The 23,376-nt window shown below is 39.2% G+C and overlaps 2 protein-coding genes and 1 non-coding gene across 5 annotated transcripts; 1 reads left to right on the plus strand and 2 right to left on the minus strand.

The window, feature by feature from the left end:
• Nucleotides 1-1,516: 1,516 nt before the first annotated feature.
• On the minus strand, nt 1,517-1,589 carry Trnat-ugu (transfer RNA threonine (anticodon UGU)). The gene has a single exon. It is a non-coding gene; the product is annotated as a tRNA-Thr (tRNA).
• Nucleotides 1,590-7,921: 6,332 nt separating this feature from the next.
• On the minus strand, nt 7,922-14,351 carry LOC145494059 (protein phosphatase 1K, mitochondrial-like). Of its 2 annotated transcripts, XR_014050229.1 has the most exons (3): nt 13,552-14,351; nt 8,083-10,167; nt 7,922-7,999 (listed from the first exon to the last, which is right to left on the minus strand). XR_014050229.1 is itself a non-coding variant. In XM_081473527.1 (2 exons), exons 1-2 carry the CDS (start codon nt 14,084-14,086, stop codon nt 9,584-9,586), a joined length of 1,119 nt encoding a protein of 372 aa, XP_081329653.1. In that variant the 5' UTR covers nt 14,087-14,351; the 3' UTR covers nt 7,922-9,583. The 2 variants fall into 2 exon arrangements, 1 of the variants encoding a protein (XP_081329653.1); XM_081473527.1 differs by having other exon boundaries at nt 7,922-10,167.
• Nucleotides 14,352-15,112: 761 nt separating this feature from the next.
• On the plus strand, nt 15,113-22,826 carry LOC145494061 (uncharacterized). Of its 2 annotated transcripts, none has more exons than XM_081473531.1 (4): nt 15,113-15,606; nt 16,600-16,819; nt 21,179-21,493; nt 22,195-22,826. In XM_081473531.1, the coding sequence occupies exons 1-4, from the start codon at nt 15,460-15,462 to the stop codon at nt 22,317-22,319; spliced, it is 807 nt and encodes a 268-aa protein (XP_081329657.1). In that variant the 5' UTR covers nt 15,113-15,459; the 3' UTR covers nt 22,320-22,826. The 2 variants fall into 2 exon arrangements, with proteins under 2 accessions (XP_081329657.1, XP_081329655.1); XM_081473529.1 differs by having other exon boundaries at nt 15,115-15,606; nt 22,192-22,826.
• Nucleotides 22,827-23,376: the final 550 nt, after the last annotated feature.

Below are 23,376 nucleotides of genomic sequence, written 5' to 3' on the forward strand. Positions count from 1 at the left end.
TTCTTTGTAAGAATCATTTCTTCAGACTGATGTATTTTCACCCACAAACGCCAAAAGAAACTACTCGAGGTGTTTTTGAGCGAGACTTAGCTGGCAGTTTACAGCCTTTGTCGGATAAATCAAAATCCCCGTTAATATCTAGAGAAGCTAGACGTTTTCAAGAACAATACTTCCAGTCTGTTATAGTTCTCAGAGATTTATTATAAATTTCACAAAGTTGACCTAAGGAATTATTTTTATGTCGCCAGAACCACATCATTAGTGTTGTTTTCAGTTCGTGAATTTGTTGCTTCCACAGTACGATTACATTATTACTAAACAGAAAACTTCCTAACGGTAAAAGACAGTTTAAAGTTAATATTTGTTGGTCACATGATATTTTTGGATTTTCATATCCCACAGCAAATTACCTTCCTAAAGAAAAAATGACTCAACTAACCCTTGTCCTTCTGGTTCTTGTCATCTTTGGGTAAGTGTGCATAGCATGAGGAAAAAACATTGAGGTGTTCATTCACATTTGTTCAGTTACTTTGATCAATTGATTACAACTTTGAAACAAAAGCTACATTTTGCTCTTTTACTGAAGAAAACTAGAAAATATTGAACGCTTTCCTAATTGATTTCACTTTACATAGTAGAACTCAATGGGATTATTTAATGATAACCGTTTTCAAAGTGTTTATTTTGACTCGGTATTGCTCATGACAAAAAAAGAATTTTTTTCATCGTCATATATGGCTGTCTAAGCATATAGAAAGAGATGAAGGCAAAGACAAAATGCAAATAAAGGAAAAGCGCGAAAGCTTCACAACCAGAAACAATGATGTAAACAATGACAGAGTAAAATAACAAATACATCGTTATATGACAAGACCCTGGCTCGGTAAGAGAAAGACAGAAACGATTTATATAACCTAGAAGAACAAAACGAAACAAACAGTCATTGGAACCACAGATAACAGTCCTTTTCTTTGTGCTTCTATCTTCAGAGGCTATATCCCCGGGGGGGGGGGGACTCCCATATGGAATGGACGGGGATGCTCGTCGTCTCGCGTAGGGGTGTAAATTTCAGATTTTGGTCTCCCGTAGGGTGTTCTGGGCAAAATGTCATTATTTTTAACCGTCAAGGTCTCGTTAAGGGTTGCACGCGAAGAAATAACAAAACAGAAATAATTTTGATTCTTCATATTTACTCAATTCATATAAACAAATTCGCCATCATTAAAAGTCACTGTACTTTTTATTTGTCTGTTTTATAAACTGGTCTCTTTTAGGGGTTAAATTCAAAATTTCCGACGAGCATCCCCGTCCACTCCATATGGGAGTCCCCCCCCCCCCGGGGCTATATCGCCGATGCTCGAGAGAATCACTATAAGATCACTGTATGTACAAAATCGCACTGTCTTAATGAATAACATTTGTCAGGACTGGACATTTTTAACAATACCATTCTTGAAAGAATGAAAGATGCGAATGCAGCCATGACACTACTGGAAAATGACCTGAAAAAATTTCAGGCTCTGAACGGGATTCAAACCCACGACCCTTGCGTTACAGGTGCAATGCTCTACCAACTGAGCTATCAAAGCCACATGAGAGCGGTCGTGTGTGGGTTCGGCCCTATATGTTCAGTGGACGTAATACTCGGCTCAAGTATATGAATTCCATAGTAGCAATTAAATAATGAAAGAATGAAAGATGCGAATGCAGCCATAACACTGCTGGAAAAATGACCTTTGTTATGGCTGCTTTCGCATCTTTCATTCTTTCATTACTTAATTGCTTCTGTTGGACATCAAATCTAAAATTCACGGTGTTTTTAACAGGTTGTATTGTTGCTATAGTAACATGTTATATTAAAAGGATGACCGCAACTTGTTTCCTAATGATTGGGTGCTTGAGTGGTACCATTATTGTAGCATTACTTGATAAACAATGATAGGATTCATCCTTCAAAGTATACTTGTTGAGAATTCGAAAGTACTGGAAACTGCTGCCAGCCTCCTTAAAGGCCTGAGAGATTATACAAGTCTAATTAGGCAGTTGCGAAAATAAGAGGCTGCTTCAACGGAATTCGAACCTCTGGTCTGCTATATCGTGTTCAAACATCTGACAAGTACAGCACAAGGGACTAGCCAGTTTCAAGCTAAGGGTTAGGTTATCGATCGAGGGTCAGTGCCCTAAGGTTCCCCGGCCAAATATAAATGGGCTAAAGATCGAACAGATATTTTAAGAAACAGCCGTTGCATCCCTCTTGTAATTCTTCTTGTTCAAGGTCGTCGTGACGACAGAAAGCAACAGAAGGAATAGTGCAATGTGGTGAACTCCTTTCAATACTTAAAAAATATTTTGATTTTCTCTTGTATTTTAGGAAAGACTCTAGTGGACGTCGGAAGCAATCTCTTTTGCTGTGCTGGAGATGCACATTGCTGGGGCACTAATTGTAGGTGGCTTTATGGTAGCTAAATCTATACTCGTACGTGGTTATAATATAAAGAAAGGAAGCTACCGGCGTGTTTTTGGCTCCACCTAGAGTGGAGAAGACGAACTAACTTCTGTGCTATTTGGTTACCCAAGCACGGCAATGCTGCCTCCTCGGGATGACCCGCTGTTTCCCCAATAACACAATGTTCTTTATGCAATAAAGTAAGGCGTAAAACTAAAACTGAGAAAATCATCAAGAGAGATCACGTGGGATCCTTCGGGATGGTTCCTGGTCCCGAATACTTGAAAAATAATGGACCGGCAAGAAAGCAATTTGATCGATTGACTTAAGTTATTTGCCCACTGAAATATTAAGTCGTTTGATAAAAGTTTGCACGCGGTGAAAAAACCAACAAACCAACAAACAAACAAACGAACAAACAATGGTTTTGAAAAACACAGATGGCTTTTTCCAGCCGCACATGCTAAAATCTGTATTTTGGCTTTCTTTTGCTTGACCGGTTCTTTTCCTATATTATTCTTACCAAGGGCGAGCAAGAAGACACTCGCTTGTTGGTTGTCCTTACAAAGTTGCATGCCAGATAATCTTACGTACATTTTGTTTACAACACAATGTAGGCGCTTGCAAAAGACTGCTAAGATCTACTAACGACGTTCATTTATATTTTAGACGACCTGTGTAAATGTGATGGTGGCAAATCAGATACAGTCAGTTCCATGAAAATGGATTTGCTCAAAAGTGTATCGTAGTGTGCTGACAATTACAAGCGGTGGCTTTCTCACGCTGTGCATTCAATTAATGTAACTGTGTGATTGAGAAGGAAAACTAATAAACAAAATTTCTTGAAAGAGAATTCAGAAAGAGTACATGTGATTTGCTCAGAAAGATACCCCCATGCTATTTATGCTTATTTCAGTCTGGTAGCACCCATTCAATAGTACAGTCGAACCTACACTAACGGCTACCTCAGCGCTATGGCCACCAGGGGGCACTTTTTTATGAAGATAACGAAACTTGATCGTACCGTGCGTCGTTGGTCTCTTGTTTCTTTTTTATTGATATATCATGAGGAGGCTGGCAACAGTTTCCAGCACTTTTCTTATAGCTATACTTTGAATGATGAATGCTATCATTGTTTATCACGTGATGCCACAATAATGGTATTAGACAAGTGCTTAATCATTGGGAAACAATATGCAAGTCGCGATCACCCTTTATATATCACAGGTTAAAATAGCAACAATACAACCTGTTGAAAACTCCTTCAACTTTAGCTTTTAAGTGCTTATAACTCAAAAACGAGCTCGGTGACCCCTATTTTTTATTACCGAATTGTGATGAGCATGACCTGATGGAACATTTTACAAAGATTAAAAACATTCTGTAAAGGAATTCAGAGCCACCTTAATTTTTTTTTTTTACCAGCCTCCTTAGTTGCGTTACTTATCTACATGCTAGAATAAGCATTTTTTAAAGATAAGAATGTTGCACCCCCGAGAAAGACAAAGGGGTCATATTTCACCCCAACCTACCCATAACGACCTCCTCTGGCCACTTTCCTCCGTTCCAAGGTTGCCGTCTTGGAGACGTTCGACTTGTAGCCTTTGTCACAACTGTTTCATTTATTTGTTTCAATTTATTTATTTTTAAATACAAACGTCACAATACTTACAATATTCACTACTTACAGTCTTACAGAGATAGAAAACAAAGTACGCACTTACCGAATGATAAGAGACCTTTGTGAACTATTCTGTTTTAAAAAATTTCTTGTCAGGCCGTACTCTTTTTTTTTCTCCGTTTAGCGTCGCCCGACACACCCAAATTTTAGCCATTTTCCAAAAAAAACAAAAACAAAAACAAAAACAAAAGTAATGACGTACAGTCAAACCTCCCGTAAGCGCTTACGGGAGGTGGTCGCTTACGAGAACTTACGCCATAATAGGTCAAAATTTTGCCTCATTAGCATATGGTTACTGCAGGAACTTATATTATCCCGTGTTTTAAATTCAATATTCATGTGAAAAGTCAATTTCGAGGAAAAATCCGCTACTTTCCGTTGTGAAATGCCCGTCTCTTGTACAACCCAGGAATGCGATAATGTTAATTTTAATACAATTTTTTAAAATACAATTTTTGCTCTATTATCTTTCAAGCGGTCGTTTACTGGAGGTTAAAAACAAAAGAAAATTTCAATCTTTCAGCTCTGAAAGTGGTCGCGGTTGCTTACGAGAGGTGGTCGCTTACAGGAGGTTTCAAATATAGTGATTTGACTCAGAAACTTTTCAATTGGTAATTTGGAAAACTGGTCGCTGATGGGAGGCCGCAGGTCGCTTACGCAGCTTACGAGAGGTGGTCGCAACCGGAGGTTCGACGGCTGTAGTTAAACCTTTTTTCACTTCAATTAATTCTTTTAATCTGAAAAATGAGCATACTAACAGCATAGAGAAAAACAGCTGTCTTAATAAGTCCCACGTTGCCTTAATTTTACAGTTACAGCAACCAACTTTTCCGCCATATTGATTTTGGGTTCATGTCTTGTTGTTCTAGGCGGCTAGGCTCCACACCAATGATGCTGAGGTACCAGGCCTCCTATTCAGAGACTTCTTGTGAATTTTTTTGTAGTTTTTAGTGCAGAGTCCACTATTGGGATGGTTTTCAGTGGCAGATCTAGGGGAGGGGCCCAGGGGGCCCAGGCCTTCCCTTATTTTGGGTGAAAAAGAAGAAATGACTGAAGGAAGAAAAGCCGGCAGGGCAAGTAAAACAAAACTGCCCCCCCCTGCCCCCCTATAAATCATTTTTAAAAATATATATTTTGTATTTTCAATAGCTTGGAAATAAGCGAATAAAATATTTTAAAATTTTAGTTTATGTGCGCCCGCGCAGTGGGTTTTTGAGTGGGGTGCTTAAATGCGAAAATTGATTTGATGTCCTCTGAAATGGCTGGAAATGAATCTGAAATTAACAAACGTAATAATAATTTTAATAATAATTTTAATTGCTCCTTGTTTCTGATATCTATGTATTCGTCATATGATTAAAAAGAAACCACCACGAACATCTAAGACTAAATCGCGAATGACATAATTTGAATCTCGTGAAAAGTGAGGGCAAAAGCCCTACCAGCCCCTCCCCCTGCGCGGTGCCTGCCTTGTACCTTGTACTGGACATACGTCAGTCTGTCAATCTGCGACGGATGCCATTGATACGTTTCAGTGTGGAAAAGTTCAAATTTTAGAACTCTGTTGCCTCGTCTTTTTAAACTGTGTACAGTTGTCTATAATTTGTGGTGTCGGTCAGTCTTATTTTACGTTGATCACCTGAATCAAGAATCTCTCCTTCAGTGAAAGAAATAGCAAAGCCGGAGACAGTCTCCACAACCACGTGGAGTTGGCGCTGTCTGGAAATATATTTTTCTTCAGAATCTTGCTGTATACTACACCAGTCTACTGGGTGTGAGTTGCTGTACACAGTTGTCCATATTTCGAGGCATCGTTCAGTCTTATTTTACATTGATCACCTGAGTCAAGAATCTCTGCTTCAGTGAAAGAAAGAGCAAGACCGGAGACAGTTTCCACAAACACGTGGAGTTGGCGCTGTCTGGAAATATATTTTTTTCTTGTGGTTGTGCAGATTTCGTGAAGAAACATATGATATGGACATTACTTAACATATGTGGACTGCCGGAGAACAGTAAACTGTTGCATCAGCTGTTTTTAACTGATAACGAGGCCTTGGCTGTTGTTGGAAATTCCTACTCAGTCATTCCACAAAACCCGATGTATAAAAAGGGCACCAACAAAACTAGAAAAGAAATAATATAGGACCTTCTTTCAAATAACCCTCGAAGTAAAAATCAACAAGTCTGGACTCTAGAATTAAAGAAAAAGAAAAGAGGACCAGAGGCCCGTTTCTCAAAAGCCCCGGAAACTTTTCGGGCCTGCAAAGCCATTTTTAGTTAATCGGTATTTAAAGTTAGAGAGGTGTATACGCCTGAAAATTCTTGTATGAAGAGAACCTCTGATTATATTATGAATTTAACAAATAAAGAAGCCCCGACTGTGCTCTGTTCTGTTGTAAAGCACGCAGGAAGTGGTAGAGCACGAAAGAAGTGTAGGGGAAAACACGAGACGTAGTCGAGTGTTTTTCCCTACTTCTTGAGTGCTCTACCGCTTCCTAAGTGCTTTACAACAGAACAGAGCACAGTCGAGGCTTCTTTATTTGTTTTATGATGAAGAATCAGATAATTTCCCCACGCATTCGGCTGAATTTTCAAACCAAACTTTATTTTCCAAACGAGCAAAAGTCGCGTCAGCCGTTCACTGTTCTCTGATAAAGCACGCTAAAATAAGCCAATCACAATCCTTGTTAGAATTGTTCAAATAATTTGATTGGCTAACGAAGCGACAGCTGTCAATCACAAACTGGACTTCAGCTAAGCTTTCAGTTTCGAGAAGTTCGAGCGGCTCTCGAGAGAAGAACGATGCCTTCAAAGTTCGCTTTTAAGTTAATTTTTAAATACGGATCTCAAGGCAGGTAAAGGTTTATAGTCCAGAGGAATCCGGCCGTATTGTGGCCCATGAAAACGAGCACTTTTCCAGTGGAAATTACGAAACGCGGAGCTCAAAGCTTGTGGATGTAAATGCGAAATGCCGGGTTGAATTTGAAAGGAGCTACAGTTATTTACGGCTTGTAGCCGCATGCAGCAAGATTGCCCGAACTAGCGTAAAAGTTAGAAAGACTTAACGGCTCCCACTGGTTCTACTTCGAACACAGAAGAGAATATCAGAGCAAGTTTTGCACTGACCACTCGTCGGTTTACTTCGCTGAGATGACCGGAGAACGAGCGTTACTACACTGCATGTAAGTGTTGTTTGAGCAAATGAGCATTTTTAATTGTAAATTTACAAAAATAAAGCTTCTCATCATAAACAGAGACAGTTCAATTGTTTTCTGTCGTTGTTTTACTTCTTAGTATAATTTCTGCCTTCGTAACAAAATTAATGTCTTTATTGAAGCACTGTTTAGGTTGAGAATTTGTGTATTTCGCTACAGCTGTACATGTTTTGTCGGCGGGAATCTAGCAAAACTTGTTATTTTAGTACAGTTTTAAGACTACTGTTGCTAACAATGGTCTCTGTGAGCCATATTTACTGCAGAAAAATAGCTCGCTTCCAGTGCGTTTGTCTGAGTCACAGGGGATGTTTAATTTGGGTCAAATTTGTCAAAATTCCGAAGCAAAAATTTGGAAGCCAACTTACCGTCATCAACCCGTGCTCTGTTCTCTGATAAAGCACGCTGTTTCAGCCAATCAGAGCGCGCGTTATATGGAAACTTTATTATAAATGTGTATAGCTTGAGATTTTGCTACGGCTTTTCGGGCGCGAAACTTTTCGGGACCTTCGAGAAACGGGCCCTGCAGCACCAAGATGCCGGGCTTGTAGAAGAATACAAAATGAAGAAGAATTAACCGTCAACGTTAAAGGACTTTATCTATTCTTTATTAATAAATCCAGATAAATAATACTAATAATCCATACACAACATAAATAACTTACTGGGTGGCAGATCCTGGGGGGGGGGCAGTTTTTTTGGCATTCCCTGCCGGCTTTTCTTCCTTCTGCAATTTTTTTTACCCAAAATAAGGGGGGGGGGGGGAAAGTGGGCTTCCCAGGCCCCTCCCCAAGATCTGCCACCACTTACATGTTTGTAACATACTTCAGCAACTTTTCAAGCACAGGTGGATGCCGAGTTCATTTACAGAAATTATGTGGACATAACTGTCTACACAAGGTAGTGCAATATTAACAGCCATAGCTAGTATGGGGCGAACCGAGGCACTTGCCTTAGTCATTTGTTTCATTTCTGTTGTTGGTTTTTTTTTTGCTGTTGAAGGGGGAAGGCAAAAGACTGCTAAATACCTAGGAAGAAAATTTAATCAAGGATTTTGCCTCAGTCATATTTTTTTCTGGCTAAGACCCTGATTAATGGTGTGTTCAGAGCACTCAACATTTACATATAAAAATAAAGCAAATTACTCTAAAATGAAATAAATATAATATACAATAAGGAAATAATGCGATTCAATGTATGTCCGTTGATGAAGAGTAGTTTTTGTGATTTCCTCAGTTGCTCAACTGAATTGCTCACAAAAGTAAAGGAGTATGGATTTTTTTTTCTAATATTATCATTATTTTAAATTTTGACCACTCACATCATCGTTTTTCTTTGCCCGGCAAATTGCTTAGATCTCACAATTTTTTTTATTTAAATGTGCCTGCACTGTTGTCAGTCACCACTGAACTCAATATTTACTGCATAGAGTTACTGCATAATCAAGAGTAAAATATGGGTTATTTTGCCTTCTGAGGCAAATTTTGTGACAGTATATTCAGAGTGACCAAACGAGGATGGTTATGAAGCCCAGCAAACTTCAAAGGTGCAGAACAATATAACTTAAGGTAAATATGTTAGAAGATTGATGACCGTGCAAAAAATCTTTGGTTAGCACTGATCATGATAAGCTGTGCATGAATTACATAACCAAAATGTTTCTTTGGTTAGTTGCTAAAGACAAAAGAAACCACCATGTCTTTGTGTAAAGTTCAGGCCCCCCCCCCCCCCCCCCCACAATCAAAAAAGGAACAAAAACTAGTGTGGGTCCCAGTCTATTAATTATGGTTCATACGCAGGGGCAGATCCAGGATTTTTCTTAGGAGGGGGTGCACCACTTAGAAATGGGGTAACTGACTGGTAAGGTAAACAAATTTTAAAAGCAAATACAAAGAAGGCTTTATCTTGGGGTATGCACTCCAGCTGCACCCTCCCCTAGATCTGCCCCTGATACATTATGCTTATTCTACACTGAATATTTCCCTTATTTCTACTTTAAGTGGGCCATCAAGTGAGCTGGTAAATAACCATACAGTACACAGACCATGGTCACAAGCCAGTGCACCACACTATTGAAACCTGAGATCTTTGGAATATTGGTGATGTAATACAAAATCCCTGAAACTAATTAAAAGAAATCAGTGGAGCCAGTAGGGAGAATTAGTATTTTGAACTAAGAACTAAAATATAAACCAAAATAGAAAAACCAAAAAATATATTACATCCCAGCAACAAAAATGATCTTTACACATAATTAATTCTCACATTCTTTATCAAACTGTGTTCCTTCTTTACCCACTGTTTGTTGTTTTTAGGCCATAATCTCAGGGGAACCACGACTGCTGTGACATTGTCCTCAGACCCATACTGAATGGCACAACTAGTCAATACATTGGCAGCATGCTCAGCATCAGGACAAGTCTGGACTACATCTGTTATTTCCTTGTCTGACATGACGTGCGACACACCATCAGTGTGTAGAACAATAAAAGAATCTGTCTTATGGTCCAGTTTGAGATGCTGAATTTCAGGAGTGGCAATGACTCCATAAGGCTTTAAATGAAAGTCACCGATCGAACGTGTCATTGCCAGTCTGCCATTAACTTTGGGAGAATTTAATCCCCAATCGATCCAGCCATTGAATAAGTTTATTCTTTGATGTTCTTCCTCTCTTGCCGGGTGATGTGCATTTGCTAGCGAAACAGCTTCTCCCAGTCTGCAAATCAGAGCACCACTGTCGCCAACACTTGCCACTGTCAGATCAGTACCATCCTGTAACAGAGCTACAGTCGCTGTAGTACCACAATGAAGAACATTCTCATTATGCCCTGTAAGAAAAAATATCAAACACAACATTAAGATTTTTTGACTAACTGATCCACGAGTAATAAAATGAAAACATTTCATGATAATTCATCGCTGTGCTTTAGGAGTGCCCGGGTGCCACAGGTAACTAGCTTTAATGCCTTTGGGTGACTGGAAAAACTTACTTTTTTCATATAAGCTAAAGTGCTGGGCACCCAGGATTTGATGGTTGGCAACCTTTGGACTCCTCGAAATTTTTCTTAGACCATGTGGCAGGAGTCCGATTTGTTAAATCACATCACTGTCAATTTTGTTTCCCGAGTCTTCATTCCCCTTGACCAGCGGTCAGAAAACGAGAGGTCCGGGAGCAACCATTCCAGGCATGCGCCATAGATGCAGACTGTGCAGTGAAATCAGATGGGCAGAATCACCAGAATTTGCTTATTTCAAAATGGTTGCTCCCAGAGCTCTCGTTTTCCAACTGCTGGTCAAGGGGAACGAAGACTCTGGGAATGGGATTGCGTGACTGTACAATCACAGGCAAAATTGGATAACATGCAGTCCTGTTACTATTATTTTAGTCACATCAGCCTACAATAAAATTTGTTAACCATAACATAATGTAACCATAAACACATATGAAAACGAAACAGTTGCCTTTGTTTTTGACTGGACAAATATTATATGCAAGGAAAGAAACCCATAAAAATACAGCTTCAAAAATATACACAGTGGGTGCGTTCCTTTGGGGTGATCCAGATCTGGATCAGTGATCCAAGATCACTTGGATCAAGGTGCATCAAAGGAACAGACAAATCCACTCTGTTCATGGATTCATTGGTTCCTATGATGCACCATGATCCGAGTGATCTTGGATCACTGATCCTGATCCAGATCATCCCAAAGGAACGCACCCAGTGTGTCAAATCCACTAACACTATCCAATTACCTGCATGACACATACACTGTCCAAAATTATTACTTGGGCGTATCCCAAAGGGAGCCCAAGTTTAAAATTGCCCTTCATTTTTGTTTGCGTTCAGTCACAAATCGCCGTCTGGTCTCTAAAGCGCATGCGTCACCTGTGCAAGCATACAGCACATGGAATTTACAGAAGTTGTTGTCGTGAAAAGTTAGCACGGATTCCATTTCTGGGACGATGAAATGATATACAAACGAACACACCGTTCGAGGTAGACCAACACTAAAGGACATTAAGCGTTTTCAGAACGGGTCGGTCTCAAGCCTTACGAGAGATCAATTTACGAGCGAACATTTTGAGTGAATTTGTCAAGAATGATGTTATACCAAAGGAGCCATCAACCGGGTCTATCAACTCTTCAACTTGATAAAAAGCATCTTCATAAGCGTCATCGTATGATCATGAACCAAGTAGAATCCCAGCACAAACTCAAGAACGTCTAAGCAACAAGAGCAGAAAGGTTAGAAAATTTGTTTACGAATGTATCTGTTCGAGTACACCTAAGTAAAACGCGCCGAGAAACTTCGTTAAGTATAATAAAGATAAAATCTCGAACTAAACGATATTTTCTTGTTATTTTCTTGTAACAGTGCTATGTGTCTTTACAAGAGTGAAACCCATGTAGTGAATTATTGTACATTTAAGCTGAAACAAACTAATGTGCATGTACGTTGACCCCAGCAAAACAATTCTTGGCTTGCACTGTCACGCAATCCTGACGCAATAAAAAATTTATTCGACAACCATTTAGTGGATTAAATCAAGAAATTGTGATGTTATAGGAGATTAATAAAGATGACACTTCGCTACTTTTTAATTCTGTGCGTTTTCCCAAGCTCAGATATTCATCGAAATATTTCGCACAAATTTACAGAGACGAGTACCTCCGCGGTACGCCAACATTGCGGCCAGAAAATAGTGTAAACATCTGGAGCTTACTTTGGCTATCTAGGCGACTGATTATCTGTACTGAACAAACAAGCATTTACATAAGCATTTACATTCACAAAAAACATAGATCAGAATTTATTGGTAATTATTTGCTCAATAAACATTGTTCTTCATTCAAAAAGCTTGAAGTACTCCTTAAACATACTGACAAACAGAAATTCCCATGAAACACCAATTTCAATCAAAAAACCCTTTTTTCCAAAAAACAATACCATTTGCAAGGGGGGATGAAGCTAACAAAAGATATCCTTGCAAACTTTGGAAATTCCTGAGGGTGGCAGTGGTGTCAAAGGCCAAAAACTTTAAGGAAATGTATGACGCTTAATTGAAATTTCTAGAGTGGGGGGATTAGAAAAAATCCCTTCCATGTGAGAGATATGGATAATTTAAGAAACTACACATTTTCCAAAATCTCCACAAAAGAAAAGTTACTTCTTGTCTAAAAAAACTCTCCCAAATCATACTATAACCAAAAGAATGCAATCATTCAAAACAATATCTGAAACAAGCTGGGTTGAAAAGTGTTAACCCATAGAACAAACATGACATTTTAGTATCTGAGTTCATTTCAATAAGCAATACTTTATCTATTTTTTAAAAATCCTGTTGGCCACAGAGATGGACAAATGCAATCATATAGGTTGAAAGTTAGCATTTTACTGCCAAAACCTTCATTGCTTTACTTAAAAAAAAAACGCAGACCACAGACCAGGCCTAAAAAAATGGACAGTGGGTTATATACAACACTATGGTAGAGCTATGAAACAATCGACAAAAGACAACTAAGACTTCACCATGTCGATTTCCTGGTGTTTACAGCTCGATATGCCAGGAAAGACGCCCAAGTTTACGCAGTTATGCGTCTTGTTACATGACTTATTAGTCTTGTTTGGGCTAATATAGGACCTCCTGATAGCTGATACCTCCTGATCTCTGAATTTTGTTGTTGTTTCAATTAACCTCTTAAACATGCAGGGTTTGAAAAGAAAATTATCTGAATCGAGTGACATATAAGTTAACTCATTTTCCACAAAATAACATTATTTGTATCATCAAATCTGCAAAGGATAACAAGTACGTTTTACTGAAAAGGAATTGAAAAGCCCACTTTCGATATTCAAAATAGTCCGCATTCTAGTACGCACGTGAACAAGAGCGGAACAGATAGAATACGCTGACCTACGTCATTGGGACCTTCACTCAGCAATGAACCGATAAACATAATAATTTAAGATTATCGGGACCCCAAACAACCTACCAATTCTCAGAAACTTTCATTTGAGGAGCGTATTAAAACAAAAAATTAACGTGAATTAACATAATCAACTCGACAAAATCTTTACGCGGACAATCAACGATGCGTAAACTGCCTCAAGGGCAAGTTTCAGCGACCTTTAGCGCCAGTGATAGTTGCATCATACTGTCTCGTAAACAAAAGCACGCAGGCCAAATTTATGAGTACCGTATAGCTTACCTTCTGCTATTAACCATTTACAATACTCTTCCAAATCACTGTTACATTTTTCGAAAGCATCGATTAACACACTTTCGATGCTTTTATCCCGGCTGTAAAAGTGAGTGATACATTCGTGAAGGTGATCGCTTACAAAGTCCACAGCTACCGACCCGCCGTGTCCATCGAATACAGCGTAGTAGTGTAAATCTGGCTGTAATTCTACAAGTTTAAAACTGTCTTCGTTCGCCTGTCGATGTCCTATGGTTGTACTTTTACCAACAGTGTCCACTGAAACATTGTTAAGGAAGGATTTCGCTTCAGCGTCGTGCCAAGCGCCTAAATCGTCAAAGGGATTCGACTCAACTTCTTCCCCGCCACCATCACTCCACAGACGAAGAGTCGATATTTCATTGTCTGGGACGGCTTCGCTGGCGAAATAACGCGCACATCTATTCAAAACTGCGGCAAACTGAAGGCCGCCTCTTCTTTGAACAACCTTAGGTAAAGAACGTGCTCCGATTTGAGCAAAACCAGTAATTCCGCGCCAAAACATTAGTCAACTCTCTCTCCACATCGGGGAGCGAACTATAGTATTGTTATGCGGATGACGAAATGCAATTCGATTTATGAAGAGCATGCCATTCAAACGCGGTTTGTGATTGGCTAGCTTTTGCTCTCATTGAAAAACAAATTGGGATTGGATCAAATTAGGGACAGCGCCCCCAACGTGCCTCCGTGGCTGAGCGCACGTTGCACGTGGCACGAGAAATTCCGATCGTGCAGTTTGTCTCACGTTAACTTTTTGTTGCCTTTACACCTGTTCCCTCGCTGCAAAGAGAACATATATAACTTTATAACCATCGTTTTTCTCAGAGGAAATACGAAACCTCAGCGAGACGTGTTCTAAGTTTATATTTCGACAACATGTCTTGGTGAAATGTACTTCCAGAATTTTGTTGTACAAAGTTGTGATCTGCCTAGACAAAATTGCTTAATACTCTTCCTGCAGGTCTCAAATAAGTCTCTTCTCGGAGAGGAAACCGCAGGAAATAATATTTCGTTCCGCTCAACCGAACCTTCAGATAAAAATGTATAGGTTGAAAAGGGGTTTCATTATCACTGAAGCAGCTTTAGTAATATGATAGGTTTCTATTCTCTTGATACTCTATTAATTACTAATTAGTTTACTAGGCAGACTTACATATTGTACTTTAAATATTGCGCTAGAGGAAGTTTTACTGAACAGTAGAGGTAAGTTTATCAGTCAATCAATCTATCGATCAATCAATCATTTAAACTAAGGATGTTGGCTAATTCCAAGCCATTGTCTCTACTCAAACAAGGCTCTCTTAACCGGATCTTAATTGCTTCCCTTAATTGTTTTCCGTGGCAAAAACTTTAATTTTGAGTAGTACATCCACCGAATGTTCGTGAGCTAGCCAGATGCCCAGGATGTCTGCATTTCCTAATTTTCTCAACTTCTTCCGCTTTATTTAAATTCGTTCTTATAGCGAGACAGACAAACTTTAAAGACAAGGAAATGAATCAAACTGCTCATTCCATTTCCTCTTCTGTTCAGGTGAATTCTATTTTTAACCCTGGGTGGCAGACGCTTCCTTTTCCAGGCGAGGGGATCGAACGCGCCTGAGGCGAACAAAAAATGGGAAGAAGTAGGGAGAGGTGAGTGATAAAGGGGAGGGGTGGGAGGGATTCATTTTCTACGCCACCCCCTCCCTCCGCAAGAAACGAGTTGGAACACACAACAATACAGAATACATGAAGCAGTGTATGCTCCACCATGCGTATGCACGTCCTCGCTGCAGCGGTTTCACGCAGTAACCGTGGTTACAAGTCAGCGAGTTTGGAAAATACGGATTGAAATCCTCGGTTGAATCGGGGGTAAATTTCTTGATTTCACTTTGGAAAATGGACTCCGAGTATCTCAAAAAGCACGTGGGAAATGCGCTTGCTTCTGGTCTGGCTGAAATAGCCGAGAAAAGGCCCGTTGATCCGATCGAATATCTCGCTCACTGGCTCAGGAAATATGTCGAGAATGAAGAGTTTGCAAAGAAGGTAAGCTCGAAAGACATTTGTTCTTACATCGTTTTCACTGTCTTCCTTTACTTTTGCACTGTAAGCTTAGTCTTAAACGAAGATGACGAACATTCATAACACAGATTTCACAGTCCTTTGCCTTCTCCTTTCAGTACTTCTCGTTATGAAAGCGTCTTTAAACTGTTGCCATAATATTTTATCAGTTAAGTTGAGAATTACATTAAAGCTTACAGGAAAAGCGTTCCAAGCATGGTGAAAAATTAATGAATATTCCTACAAGGGAAAGTGGCAGCAAAACTGAGCAGACTGTTTTATAAGAAGTTTCTTTTTCGCTTGTTGTGAACATTTTCTTTTTGTTTATCCACGTGAGATTTTCACTACTGAAGGCTTTGGTCAAGAGTTTGAACTCACAATTATTCTCACTAGTTTAATTTTTGTTTTTTCTTTTTGTTAGATGTATGCTATAATTAAATCTGGGACCAAAGGAAATGCAAATCAAACTAGTTTGAAATCATTACGACGTAAAGTTATAGTAATATACCAAATTACAACGTCTACAGTTTAAGTCTTCAAGTGGCTAATACAGGGGACTCACAATTTGTGGGCCAGGCAGCAGACAAATTGATGGGTTATGGGGATGATTTTGTCTGCCTGGTTTGACCATCTGGAGAGAAATTTTTCTTATAAAATTTAAGTTCGGTTAAAAATGTTCTGCCTGCCTGCAAAAACTAATAATTGTCTTCAGACTTTTAGCTAGGATTTTAGCCAAATTGTACTACAGACTCTGCTCTGCTTAGTTATAAAGTAACATTTTAAGTCCACAGGATGCCTGGACACCCATCTGGTTAAAAAGCTGGTAATCTTCTGCCCTGCTGAAACCTGCAATGAAACCACTGCTGATACTTTGCCTTTTCTCTTAACATGATACTCAGAATATCATACTAGAAGCTGCATAATCACCCAATAATGTTCTTCATTTTTTTTAAACTTAGAACTCACATTTCTTTCTAGAAACTGGAAGAGCAAGAAGCTCTTGAGAAGGAAAGAATAGAAGCAGCCGAGGAGCTCATAAGAGAACAGAAAAGAAAAGAGGAAGCGGAGGCTATTGCTCGACAGGAAGCTTATGAAAAGGCAGCCAGTGAAGAAGTCGTTATTGACCCAACACCAAGGCCGATACCACCTGAGGTTACTGGCACTTTAGCCCCTGTTGCGGAGGGTGATGAGGTTGAAGGTTAGTACTGAAACAGAATCAAAAGGTGATAAAGTTCTGAAAGTGACAATCTTTGTTACTTTCAGACTTGAGGCCGAGGCCAAGTTTTGTTGCTATGTTAAGGGTACTAACAAATGCCATTGAGGTAAAATGAGAGAACTCACCGAGACATTAAGGTCCTTGTTGGAAAATCCGAGAATGAGACTAATTTAATGATTTTCAACTGCAAGATGGAACAAAACACATATTTAATAGTCTCCATTACTTATCATACAATGTGTAAAGGATTCTGAGATTTCGAGATTGGATTGAACATTTTCTGTTTTCTAGGTTACTCATTTGTGGCCCCTTGCTTTGGGAGGATACTGACTTTCAGAACTTTCTGGAGGGAGGGGGGAGGGGGGAGAGGGGGTGTCAGGTTAAGCTGTAGTGGTTGCCATAATACAGATTGATCCATTCAATAAAATATTAATTAAGTCTTTAAATGAAACTTTACAACAGCAATCTTTGTTTTATACTGTATGCACAATCATATATTAAGCCAATTAATTAACCAATTTGTAAATTCAATTAGAAATATGAAACATTTCAAAAAGAATTTAGTCATATAGGTACAACATCAAAACAGGGTAACAATTAATATACATGTAGTTAGCCTTTCTTTTTTCAGGGCTTCTGAAATTTCGTGCGGTCATGGAGCTGCCAATTTCAAGTAAATCCGCAAAATCCTGTAAAATTCACAAAAACACACAAAACAGCACAAAATTTACTAGTAATCTTACCAAATACATATGGGTTATTGAGCAAGTGTGAGGTTGAGATGGCTGGATATTGGCCAAGTTCTTTTTTTGCGTGTTTATGGACCAAGATGGAGTCGAGGTCCATAAACTTGGAAAAAAAGAATGAGGGCAATATCCAGCCATCTTGACCGAACAAGCTTGGTCAATAAAGGATTTATTATATGGCTTTTGCAGAATTTTCTTTTATGGGACACGGCGGATAGTCCTGAGCAGGCAAGATAGCTCCATCTTGCCCGCTCAGGTAGCCAGTCACAGCACAGGATTATATTTATCTTGCCCGCTCACGGAGCTAGCCATATAATAAATGTTGGTACAACATATTTGAAACTCATCTTGGCTGTTGGGGCTCACTTGCAGTAAACTTCCAAATTTGTCTTGGAACTTCATCATAGACTTTCTCAAAGCCTGTTTCCGCTAGATTAGACAACTAGGTGGTCCGGTGGGACCACCTAAGATCGTCGCTCCTCTCGGGACTTTGTCCCTTGATTTCGTCGTCTTGAGACTCGCTTGCTTTCGCATTTTCGCAGTCAACTTGTGGCAAGTCTAACTTCATCACTGCAATGATGAGTAAACAACATCCCAAAACCACGTGTACCAGGCGTTCTTAGATTAATGTTGCAAAAAACTGTCTCTGAAAATCCTGCCAAATTTGACTTTTTTTATGCGACCTATCAGAAGTCCTGTTTTTTTTGTATGATTACTTTAATTTGCAATAATATTATTGCCCAGGTAATCTTATCACCTCACCAGGTTTTTCTGACTCATTGAACATTTCATTATATCAAGTCAAGTTCAGACCATTTCAAGCTGCTTCTTTCAGAATGTAAACACTACTTTCAGTTGGGTCCACTACTTTTAGAAATTATTTACTTGCAACTGAAATTTCATTGCTACATTAATTTTGGAGAGTCGATACATGTACTTTTGGGGGACATTATGCTTGGAACTGTTCAGTTACTGTCAGTAGTAAAGAGTGAATGAGGCATGTAATTTTTTGTCACTTTACAGTAGTCCCAAAAGTGCCAATTAATCAAAAAGTTCTTGAAAAAGTGATTTTGTTTTCCAGTGTTCAACCTTCCATTTAGGTGATTCTCTAGTAAAAGAAACCACCATAGATTTCTGATGAAACTTGGTATGATGTTGTTATAGGAAAAGGAGATATTAAAAACGTAGTAAAAAGAGGGGGTCACCGTGCTTGTTTTCACACCACAATGCTGCCAAATACCGTTATGGTTATTTAGGTGACTTGGTAATCTCTGTGTGCAACAAATAAGCTCGATTATTTTTCAATGCAGCGTGTTATATCACACAGAGTTTGACTTTCTTTGATTGTTTTTCGTCTACGTCCCAGAAAAAAATGTCTTTAAATACCCTGCATTTTTTATCCTTTAAAGCAAACATAATTTGGACATGCGCTCCTGGGCCCATTATGTCTCCCTCTGTAGTATTTATTTCATTTGCCAAAAAAGTAGCCATAGATTTCTGCTAATTTTTTTCTCAGGTACCGAGGATATTGTTCTCATTGAAATTATGAAATAAAAAGTGGGGATCACTGTGCTAAGTTAAGAGAAAAGGAGCATTTATTTCGCTATCGAGCTTAGTTTGAGGGAAATCTCTTACATTTTGTACATACACGCGCTCATGTGCGCACGCTAATGACTCGAAAATCATACAAAGTAGGGATGTGCAATGCAATACTAAGGAATTACCTTAAATTTTATACCAACAGAACTTGTGTTAAAAAGTACACAATCAAATTCACAAGTAGGCTATTTTTAGACCTAATAAATAGTTTTACAGGGAAAAAATGGCATGCCAGTATAGACTGCACTGATACAATGGAGGATGAAGTGGACATCATCAACAACCAACTAACAATGAATAAATGCTTTTTTAAACTTTCTTTTCCACCTTAAAGTTTACGTCATTCGCTAAAGTTTTGTGGGATGGTCGGGGTCAATTAACAAACTTCCTTCAAGATCAGCTGTATCCTGAGTAATATTTTTAATTTATATAACTGACTGACTACATCCGATGCATTGCTGCAAATACCTTGCTAGTAATAGCTAGTTTACTAAGATTTTTTGTTTCATTTGTGATGCAGGAAAGCCAAAGCCTGACTAGATCAGATGCATGCTTCATGTAAAACTCATCAGGATGTCATCTTCATTGATGAAAGTCTTTGAATGCATCAATTGATTAATTTCACATTTAAGCCTTTATAACAGTTTCGTAACTTTTGTTCTTGAATCTTTTCAAAGCTTAATTTAAATATCTCTATGACAAAGAGAATGATAAAGAAAATTACAGTTTAATATTTGTTTCGATATATGAATTTACATGTTGACCTGCAGAATTCTTCAGATCTGTTAAATTGTGAATTTTACATCATTACAAAGAAATTGAAGATTTTCTTGTACAATTTATGCTCTTAAATATTATAATAAAAGAAACTTTTATATAGTTATTTGCTAAAGATAAATTGAGAAATAATATATATCACAGTTTCACATTTATAGTTTATCAAAGGTACATTAATATTGTATAATTCAATTTATTGGACAGAGTTAATTTCAAAATTATATGGACAGAAAATTGTAATGATTCCAAAGTTATAGTTAGTAAATTTCATTGTCAATTCAAGTTTCAGTTGAACTGGCATGGCACTTGTTTGAATATTGAATAAAAAACAGTTATTTCAAGTGGCTTTACAACATGAAGATCTTTTGTGAATGTGTTGAGCCAAAAAAATCTAACATTATTGCCCACTTTCTGATACCTTCTCCCCCGCTCTTTTCTTCTTTTCTACTTTACTCTTTTCTTTAAAGGTCATTTCACTTTCAAATTCTGTGAAACTTCTAGCCTCTTTCTAACTGAGTGCCAGGGCCATACTGGGGAATATTGCCCTCGAGTCGTGGCAGTGTAGTGATAGACGAAGCTCAGCGAGGTCCATAAAAAAGTAATGATGCCCAATACTTCACAGTACAGCTACAGTAAACTAGGCTAGTAAGTGGTTAGTCATATGGCAAGAAAGAATCAATCAGAACTTGAATTAACCTCGAGACTACCTTGTCATATAATAATACTATTTACTTAAATGTCTCTATTTGGCAGAGGGGTGGTACATGTATCTAACCTTGACGAAGATGGGACTAACTTCTTAAAAAAAGTCGAAAATTACACTAAAGTGGGGGCTTATACATGTAAGAGAGGGTAATTGATGCCAGAAGGTTGTAGTAATTAAGCAAAAATGATACGGCAAAGATGTTTGTTTTTGTTTAAAGATAATAATTTGAGTAGCAATGGCAAAGGGTCCCCTGCCACTGATTTGTAAATACAGCGGTTTTACCGTTTCTAGTTCAGTTATGGCCCTCTCTCTGTCACTCTACATGGAGAGAGAGGGTCCCTTTCTCCTGATGTTGCGTGACACAGAGAGGGCCAGAACTGGGCCATTCCGCTCCCTACTGAGAAGGGTGAGCACGAGTGATGGACGACTCTATTTACTCACTGGTCTCCCTTCGTCCCTTTTGCCGGTCAGGATATGAGGTAAAAGTTTTCTCTGTTGTGATTCATCAAACAGAACAAGACAACAACAAGGCAGAGGAAGCAGAGAAGAATAATGAAGAGACAGTGCCTGCAGGCGAGGCTGAGGGTGCTACTGAGGAGGCGAAAACCGAGGGTGAAGAAGAGAAGGCCGGCGAGGAGGAGAAGCCAGCCAGTGAGGTGGAGGGTGAGGAGAAGCCTGCTGAAGGAGGCACCAAGGAGGCCGCGGGGGAATCGGAGCAGGCAGCTGCGGGATCAGGACAGGCAGCCGGGGAGTCAGAACAGGCAGGAGGGAAAGAGAAAGGCGAAACAGCAGGGGACGAAAAAGCAGGGGGACAGCAGGAAACGGAACGTGCGTTCAGCAAGTCTTGATACCTACAGGTATTCCAGGGACGTTAGTTTAAAAGCGCAAGAGCGCCAATGCCTTCTGCTTTGTATCATCGCACAATCTTGAGGTAAATTGCTTGACAGGCCAAGTCAACGTCTGACGCAACGTCCGACGAAGCCTTTGAGAAAGCGTTTGCCCCCGGGTGTTAACCATAGTGTTATCTCTCAAAATACTCCGTTTTGATGGATTACATGTAAAGCAGAAGAAGGCGTTGGTGTGCTTGCATTTAAGACGAGCGTCCCTGGATTATCTGCTTTGCATGTAACGCATTCTTTGAGGGCTTATCGGATGATACGTTGCGTGACAAGTCAATGTCTGCGCTGTCACTATGAGGTGGTTAGCAGGGGCTTTTCAGAGACTCAGCTTTCGCTCTCACAATCCTCCGTTTCCTCAGGGAAACCAGGGATAAATCAGGTTAAGTATTAGTCTGCGAATGGGAACGAATCCTTAGTTGGTACTTCAGACAAAAATCCGTCTGTGTTGACTTTGCTTCGCTTGTTTTAAAACCGGGTTTAAGTCCACTTTCCAGCCACGTTAGATGTCACAGGACCAGTCAAAACAGCGTGACAGTTCTGAGTTGGTGTGACTTTAGGGCCCCTCGAGGGTAGCATGTGAACTGGAGCTCAAGGTATTTATCACTGTGCATGCTGCCTTTTCTCCAGCAGCCGAAACAGCCCCCGAACAACCAAAGGAAGACAGCGAGACTACAGAAGATGCAGAAAAACCACCCGCCATTGAACGATCTGATCCTCCACCTCAAGTACAGGAACCTGAAGCACCACAAGAATAGGAGTTGAATTATTCTTTAAAGTATTTTAGTTTGCAAGACGAACGTCATACAGTCGCTGTATATACTCATTCTGACGTCACGCTAACTTCGCAACCGTTATAGTTTGTCACGTAACGGTGAGAGGAATATTGTGTGACAAGGTTATCTTCGAGTGAAGGAAGACGAGACTCGACGTCTGCGAACGGGATTTAAGTCAATATTCGCATTTATGAAGGAAATTTAGGGGGTGACTTCTAAAATGCTTAGAAATTGCATTACCCTGTGCCTTTATTTTTCTATAAAAGGAACTTTGCAACATTTGTAAAGTTTCCAACGTTTTTTACAGGTTGACATCAAAGCGGTTTTTAATACTACACTCGATATTTATTTAGCTGTACTAAAAAAATCATTTAGTGTTAGTTTTATATTGAACGTATTTACTGGCTTCTGGTCCCGGGCTTCTGTTAAACTAGACAGATTTTATCAAGTTATAGAAGTGTTACAGTTAGGTTGTAACAGTTGTAGATCGATCTACAGTGGAACCTCGATTTAACGAACCTCTATTTAACGAAGTCCTCGATATAACGAACGATATCCTAGGTCCCGGCCAAAGTTACAGTAAAATGTATGGAATACAACCTCGATATAACGTACCTCGATATAACGAATTCTTCGATTTAACGAACATAATCCGGAAGCCCAAACGTAAAACATACCTCGATATAACGAATTACAGTGTCAACACGCGACAAAAGATAAACGCTGAACAGATCAACAGTCAACAAATGCTTGTAATCCTTATGGTAAAGAGACAGCAACCTTTCAGTCAACGGCTTATTATATGTCATAGACATTGGCACTATAGTATTTCGACATCAATTAACTTCTGCTCTATCTTCTTTGAATTCCGGAAATGTTGGGTAGTGCAACATAACAACACTAAAGCCCGTTTCGTTGTTTGCATAGACAATTTTCTGTATAACCTCTATGTTGTAACATTTTTAAATCGCTACTCTGAAAGTGTCATTCTTTTGTAAAGAAAACCTGCGCGTCTGCTCAAGAGTGAAAATAATTGATA

This window comes from Orbicella franksi, chromosome 8 (assembly GCF_964199315.1).
Source record: "Orbicella franksi chromosome 8, jaOrbFran1.1, whole genome shotgun sequence".
In the NCBI taxonomy this organism is placed as follows: Eukaryota; Metazoa; Cnidaria; class Anthozoa; order Scleractinia; family Merulinidae; genus Orbicella; species Orbicella franksi.

Coding starts and splice junctions, on each gene's coding strand:
- LOC145494059 (XM_081473527.1), bottom strand. CDS start 14,086: ATGTTTTGGCGCGGAATTACTGGTTTTGCTCAAATCGGAGCACGTTCT. Junction 10,168..13,551: donor TAAATGGTTAATAGCAGAAG/GTAAGCTATACG, acceptor TTTTTCTTACAG/GGCATAATGAGAATGTTCTT.
- LOC145494061 (XM_081473529.1), top strand. CDS start 15,460: ATGGACTCCGAGTATCTCAAAAAGCACGTGGGAAATGCGCTTGCTTCT. Junction 16,820..21,178: donor GGAGGGTGATGAGGTTGAAG/GTTAGTACTGAA, acceptor TTCATCAAACAG/AACAAGACAACAACAAGGCA. Junction 21,494..22,191: donor GGGACAGCAGGAAACGGAAC/GTGCGTTCAGCA, acceptor CCTTTTCTCCAG/CAGCCGAAACAGCCCCCGAA.